Source organism: Oncorhynchus tshawytscha, linkage group LG28 (assembly GCF_018296145.1).
Source record: "Oncorhynchus tshawytscha isolate Ot180627B linkage group LG28, Otsh_v2.0, whole genome shotgun sequence".
Lineage (NCBI taxonomy): Eukaryota > Metazoa > Chordata > Actinopteri > Salmoniformes > Salmonidae > Oncorhynchus > Oncorhynchus tshawytscha.
Window position 1 is genome coordinate 34,998,287 of NC_056456.1, and position 7,500 is coordinate 35,005,786.

Consider the following 7,500-nt stretch of genomic DNA (forward strand, 5'->3'; position numbering starts at 1 on the left):
CCGTTCAAGTCCACACTGGAGATTAGGTGCAGCTTGGAGTCGACCCAGTAAAGACGCCTGTTGGCTACGTCTGATACACACACACACACACACACACACACAAACACGCACCCCCCCACACAGGCATTAGACGATCACTTGGGCAGACAGGCATACAGTAAATAATGTATCTACTCTGCTCTGAAAACACTGCTCACTGAAATATTTAGTCAAACAATCAATTGGGTTTAAATCAAGAAGTTGAAGTTGCAAACTCCTGGAGAGGAGTTCACTATGTAACAAACGTAACTATTTAACAAAACTAGTGAGAAGGCTATATATAGTTTATATATGTGTATATGTATATATGTGTGTATATATATATATATATATATATATATATATATATATATGTATATATATATATATATATATATATATATATATATATATATATATATATATGTGTGTGTATGCGTGTGTATTCTTACCCAGGGTGATGCCGTTGGGCCACTCAATGTTGTCTGACACCAGGACTTGTCGGTCCACCCCGTTCATCCCTGCCTTCTCTATCTTGGCCCGGGTGCCCCAGTCAGTCCAGTACATGAACCTGAGGAGGAGAATAACAGTGGTCCTCATCTCCTCTGTAGTGCAGTTTGGTAGAGCATGGCACTTCTAATGCCAGAGTAGTGGGGTTCGATTCCCGGGACCACCCATACGTAAATTAAACACACACATGACTAAGTCGCTTTGGATAAAAGCATCTGCTAAATGGTATACAGTATTCTGTTCCATTAGAAGGAGATAGAAAAACCAATATGATACCACCATATGCATGTTGATGTGGATGAACATACTACATATTACCAAACACGTGTACACATTTACATATGTGTCCAACTCTCATTCATCACAACTGATGTTGCTGACGTAACAGCAAAACATTGCACAAGTACGGTGTCTGGTTGAGGACAATCTGTACCTGTAGCACACTGGACATGATATAAATTACTGGTGGAAGTGCATTGGTTTTCGACTTGTCGGCGTTGTCTTTTCATCGTTGGCCCTTTGATTTCCGAGGTGTTTTGCACCAACACAAACAACCCCCCACCACCACCACCATCACCACCCACACTTACCCATGCTGTGGATCCAGCGCTATGGCTCTGGGCTCGCTGAGCTCCGTATCGACCAGGACCCTCCTCTTGAGGCCGTCGTAGGCCGAGGCCACCGAGACGGTCTTGTGGCCCGAGTCGGTCCAGTAGAGGTTGTGTTGGACCCAGTCCAGGGCCAGGCCCTCAGGGGAGAGGAGAGAGCCAGAGTCCACCAGGGTCACCTGCTGGGACGGGTCGCCCGCCTCTGGGATCAGAGCACTGGAGAGGAACATGTGAACATGGTAATAGATAGGGGTGTCAAAGACAATCAAAGTCTCGCGTTAGCTACCTTGAAAGTCAGGACCAGAATTCAACGTAAAATAGACAACCTGTGCAATGCGATTTCATTTTAAAAGGTGTTTTATGCTTGAGCTGATCTCCGTAGGAAATCGCTTTTAAAGAAGGTCACTTCTGGCTGGACATGGCTTTATGCTGCTCCTGTAGACTTACGTCGATGCAACGTTATGGCTTCAGAAACCTTCAACTTCCTTCAAACTGCAGAGACATACAAATGGTATCCACGAGTTCCTCTGACTCTGTGCAAGTACAAAAAAAATTGCTTAGTTGCCAAAATGTCGAACTATCCCTTTAACGGAGTTCATTTCACGATCGGTGTCTGATGGTGAAACACTCTGTCCAGAATAGCAGCTGTTCACATAGGGAGCTGTCTTCTATCTAATGACCAGGGCGGTGAGGAGTGGTAGAGGACAGGGTGTCACTCACACTTCTGAATAGGGTGTCCTGTGAGACCTGCTCTCTCTTCTATAATGAGGACACTGTTCCAATTAGAGCAGCCCCACGGGGGGTAAGAGACACCAGGTAGAGGTAAGAGAGGTCTGACAGAAACCCTGAAGAAGGCAGCTTGCTGTCGAAAGGTTGGCTAATTATTACAAAATGTACTGCTGTGGCGGCTATCTTCTTTTTCTTACAAAGAGAAAAGAGGTACCAGTACTGAATCATATGACTTCATTAAATATATCCAAAAGTAGTAATACATAATAGTTAAAGTCAGGGTCAAGTAGGGTTGCAAAATTCCGTAAACTTTCACAACGTTCCCAGGTTTTTCAGAAATTCCAGTTGGAAGATTCCCGGAATCACAAGGGAAAAATAACGTTACCTGTAGATGTTACGGTGGAAGCGGTCGCACCAGAACAGACGGTTATTAGCCACGTCTACGTCCAGCGCCACAGCATTCTTCTGGGTGGCAAGCACCTGGCGGTAGTCCCTTTTCACCGGGTCTACACGACGGATCTCCTGACGGTTGGTGAACAGCAGGTAGGGAGACTTCCCTGGGAAAGGGAAAGTGGAGAGGTCGACTTATTTCACCCATAATGCACTGACTGTAAGTCGCTCTGGATAACGGCATCTGCTAAATGACTCAAATGGAAATGGAAAATTATATTCCATTCTTATGCCCAGAATTCATTCATCAGACAAGTAAACAATCTACCACAGTTGGGATTCAAACAAATATTTACAGGACTGATGTGGCATCTAATAAATATGTCCACAACGCATACATCTTTTAGTACACACTGAAAGCAATTTCAAAAAGGTGAGTCAGCCATTTAGTGGTTGACAGCTTCAACACACCTGAGAGAAATTGCATTTCAGAAACTCCTGTCCGCTAACATTGAATTTCAGCCTATGATTCTACATGACATAATATGCAACTAAACTTAGCTGAACACAGTTCTCCCCTAAAATCACGAGGAAGACGGACATGATCTCTCATTAAAACATCTCAAACTGCTGAATAGTGTCAGTATCGATCAGTCTGTCCACGCGTTATTAACCTTCCGCACCTCTATATCACAAGATATAGATCAGTAACAACAGCAAAACAGCATTACACACACACATACACACACACACACACACTGAGCAGTATCTCACACACACACACACACACACACACACACACACACACACACCGAGCAGTATCTCACACACACACACACACACACACTCCGAGCAGTATCTCACACACACACATCACTTCGCCCACAGAGCTCATTGACTCATAACACGGTCATGACTCAATACTGAGTCACAAAGACAAATCGATACGATCATTCCCGCTGAGGTTAAACAACCTTGAACAAAGTGAAACCAGCCAGATCATTGACTTTGAACGGGGAAGCGTTCAGTCAAAAGCTGTATCCCGGTATCTGGTTGTTCTCAGGGAGCTATAAGGATATGGATCCACTCAACTGCTATTTCAACTGGAGCTCAAGAGTAGGGTGAAGCTGCTTTAAGTGCTGATCTAAGGTCAGTTTGTGTGTTTTACTCCTAATGGTTAAGGTTAGGATTAGGAAAGGAGAATCTGTCTTTGTTTCTGTCTATATCGCAACTGAACGTTTCACCCACTACGGATTCTAGCTTTAAGGTAAGGGAAGCTGATCCTAGATCTGTGCCTACAGCTATATTCTATCTGGAGCCTAGATAGTTGTCCTTCTGGAAGGTTTTCCCATCTCCACAGAGGACCTCTGGAGCTCTGTTAGAGTGACCATTGGGTTTTTGGTCACCTCCTTGACCAAGGCCCTTCTCCCCCGATTGCAGTCAGTTCTAGGAAGAGTCTTGGTGGTTCGAAACTTCTTCCATTTAAGAATAATGGAGGCCACTGTGTTCTTTGGGACATAAAATGCTGCAGACATTTTTTGGTACCCTTCCCCAGATCTTTACATCGACCCAATCCTGTCTCGGAGCTCTACGGCCAATTCCTTCAAACTCATGGCTCGTTTTTTTCTCTGACATGCACTGTCAACTGTGGGATCTTATAGAGATAGGTGTGTGACTTTGCAAATCATTTATTTTACCACAGGTGGACTCCAATCAAGTTGTAGAAACATCTCGAGGATGATCAATGGAAACAGGATGCACCAGAGCTCAATTTCGAGTCTCTGTTTTCAGTTTTTTATTTGTAATACATTTGCAAACATTTCTAAAAAACTGTTTTTGCTTTGTCATTATGGGGTATTGTGTGTAGATTGATGAGAAAAAAAATGATTTAATCAATTTTAGAATAAGGCTGTAACGTAACAAAATGTGGAAAAAGTCAAGAGGTCTGAATACTTTACTTATTACTTACTTTCTGAATGAACTGATATGATATGCAAGCGCAGACACGTACGTACACACACACACACACACACACACACACACACACACACACACACACACACACGGAAACATCCTCAAAAACCTAAAGGAGTGGATAAAGACAACGGTACATTATTTTCCATTAGACCACTTTTCTAACTAGCTTTAGCGACAAACTGATTCAGACTGTGAACGTGTCATTCTAATTATGCTTCATGACCTCCAGGCTCAAAAGGTGTGTCACAGCAGCTTAGCTTATTACAACTAAATAATTTTGAAAAAACGTCAGTCCCTCTTCAAATCTTTCCCGAATTAAAAACAAAAAATAAACACTGCCAACAGGGACATTTCTCAAATTCCCCATCTTCCCCGAAAAATACGCCCCAAAAACTTGGAAGAGAGAGAGGATTTTTTTGTCGTTGTTTACACTCTTAAACAGAATTGTTCTAATGGGCAGGAGAGTGAGTCCCCTACTTTAGTGGCTCATTGACCAAAGAAACAGTGGTAATTGTGTGTGTTCGTTGTGTGTGTCTGTCTTTGTGTGTGTGTGTGCCAGTGGAGGCTGGTGGGAGGAGCTATTTGAGGATGGGCTCATTGTAATGGCTGGAATAGAATAAATGTGGTTTCCATATGTTTGATGTGTTTGATACCGTTCCATTAATCCATTCCAGCCATAACAATGAACCTGTCCGCCTATAGCTCCTCCCACTAGCCTCCACTGGTGTGTGTGTGTGTCTGTCTGTGTGTGTGTGTTGAGGAGAGAATCAGTAGTCATACTGACACCTGTTAGGTGTGTTAGATGCCCTGACCTTAGAGATCCTTTCTTCTCTATTTTGGTTAGGTCGGGGTGTGACTAGGGTGGGCATTTCTAGTTTCTTTATTTCTAGGTTGGACTGGTATGGTTCCCAATCAGAGGCAGCTGTCTATCTTTGTCTCTGAGAGGGGATCATACTTAGGCAGCTTTTTCCCACCTGTTTGTTGTGGGCTCTTGTTTTTGTGTCGTTGCCTGTGAGCACTGCATTGACTTCACGTTTTGTTTGTTCTGTATTGTTTTGGTTTCAATTATTAAACATGTGAAACTCTACACACGCTGGTCCATTTATTCCAACGATCGTGACACATAACCACAGTCTTGGAGGAGGAACACGGAAGTGTTCCCTCATTCACTCCAACCAACCAACCCCTCCCTCCCTCCAACCAAACAACCAACCAACCCCTCCCTCCCTCCCTCCAACCAACCAACCAACCCCTCCCTCCCTCCAACCAACCAACCAACCAACCAACCAACCAACCCCTCCCTCCCTCCCTCCCTCCCTCCCCCCTCCCTCCCTCCCTCCCTCCCTCCCTCCCTCCCTCCCTCCAACCAACCAACCTCCCCCCTCCCTCCCTCCCTCCAACCAACCAACCCCTCCCTCCCTCCCCTCCCTCCAACCAACCAACCAACCAACCAACCCCTCCCTCCCTCCCTCCAACCAACCAACCAACCAACCAACCAACCCCTCCCTCCCTCCAACCAACCAACCAACCCCTCCCTCCCTCCAACCAACCAACCAACCAACCCCCCCTCCCTCCCTCCAACCAACCAACCAACCAACCAACCAACCCCTCCCTCCCTCCCTCCCTCCTCCCTCCCTCCCTCCCTCCCTCCCTCCCCTCCCTCCCTCCCTCCCTCCAACCAACCAACCAACCAACCCCTCCCTCCCTCCAACCAACCAACCAACCCCTCCCTCCCTCCAACCAACCAACCAACCAACCCCTCCCTCCCTCCAACCAACCAACCAACCCCCCTCCCTCCAACCAACCAACCAACCAACCAACCCCTCCCTCCCTCCAACCAACCAACCAACCAACCAACCCCTCCCTCCCTCCCTCCCTCCCTCCCTCCCTCCCTCCCTCCCTCCCTCCCTCCCTCCCTCCCTCCCTCCCCCTCCCTCCCTCCCTCCCTCCCTCCCTCCCTCCAACCAACCAACCCCTCCCTCCCAACAACCAACCAACCAACCAACCCCTTCCCTCCCTCCAACCAACCAACCCCTCCATCCCTCCCTCCCTCCCTCCCAACAACCAACCAACCAACCAACCAACCAACCCCTCCCTCCCTCCCTCCAACCAACCAGCCAACCAACCCCTCCCTCCCTCCCTCCAACCAACCAACCCCTCCCTCCAAACAACCCCTCACTCCCTCCCTCCCTCACCTTCTGCTTTACAGGTCTTGGTGACGGGGTCCATCTCATAGCCTTGGTAACATTCACACTTGAAGTCTCCCTTGTAGTTGATGCAGATCTGGCTGCAGGCGTTGGGGTTCTCACACTCATCAATGTCTGAGGAAGAATGGAGGAGGGGGGTATCAATCACACTCATCAATGTCTGAGGAAGAATGGAGGGGGGTTCAATCACACTCATCAATGTCTGAGGAGGAATGGAGGGGGTTCAATCACACTCATCAATGTCTGAGGAAGAATGGAGGAGGGGGTATCAATCACACTCATCAATGACTGAGGAGGAATGGAGGGGGTTCAATCACACTCATCAATGACTGAGGAGGAATGGAGGGGGGTTCAATTCCATATCAATCACACTGGACTAATAGCTCAGTGGGGGGTTATCAATCACACTGGACTAATAGCTCAGTGGGGGGGGTTATCAATCACACTGGACTAATAGCTCAGTGGGGGGTTATCAATCACACTGGACTAATAGCTCAGTGGACTAATAGCTCAGTGGGGGGTTATCAATCACACTGGACTAATAGCTCACTAGCTCAGTGGGGGGTTATCAATCACACTGGACTAATAGCTCAGTGGGGGGTTATCAATCACACTGGACTAATAGCTCAGTGGGGGGGGTTATCAATCACACTGGACTAATAGCTCAGTGGGGGGTTATCAATCACACTGGACTAATAGCTCAGTGGGGGGTTATCAATCACACTGGACTAATAGCTCAGTGGGGGTTATCAATCACACTGGACTAATAGCTCAGTGGGAGGGGGTTATCAATCACACTGGACTAATAGCTCAGTGGGGGTGGACTAATAGGGGGGTTATCAATCACACTGGACTAATAGCTCAGTGGGGGGTTATCAATCACACTGGACTAATAGCTCAGTGGGGGGTTATCAATCACACTGGACTAATAGCTCAGTGGGGGGTTATCAATCACACTGGACTAATAGCTCAGTGGGGGGTTATCAATCACACTGGACTAATAGCTCAGTGGGGGGGGGGGGTTATCAATCAGCTCATCACACTGGACTAATAGCTCAGTG

At 46.9% G+C, this 7,500-nt stretch overlaps 1 protein-coding gene across 1 annotated transcript in view; it reads right to left on the bottom strand.

Annotated features, from left to right (window-relative positions):
- The window catches only part of LOC112226393 (low-density lipoprotein receptor-related protein 8-like), a 90,324-nt gene that overhangs the window by 30,760 nt on the left and 52,064 nt on the right, over window positions 1-7,500 (bottom strand). Inside the window, exons 6-10 of the mRNA XM_042307871.1 lie at window positions 6,428-6,553; window positions 2,251-2,422; window positions 1,119-1,352; window positions 471-589; window positions 1-70 (exon numbers count right to left, since the gene is read on the bottom strand). The exon at window positions 1-70 is cut by the window's left edge and continues 70 nt beyond it. Of these exons, the coding sequence (XP_042163805.1) occupies window positions 1-70; window positions 471-589; window positions 1,119-1,352; window positions 2,251-2,422; window positions 6,428-6,553 (721 nt within the window). The remainder of the gene's footprint in view (window positions 71-470; window positions 590-1,118; window positions 1,353-2,250; window positions 2,423-6,427; window positions 6,554-7,500) is intronic.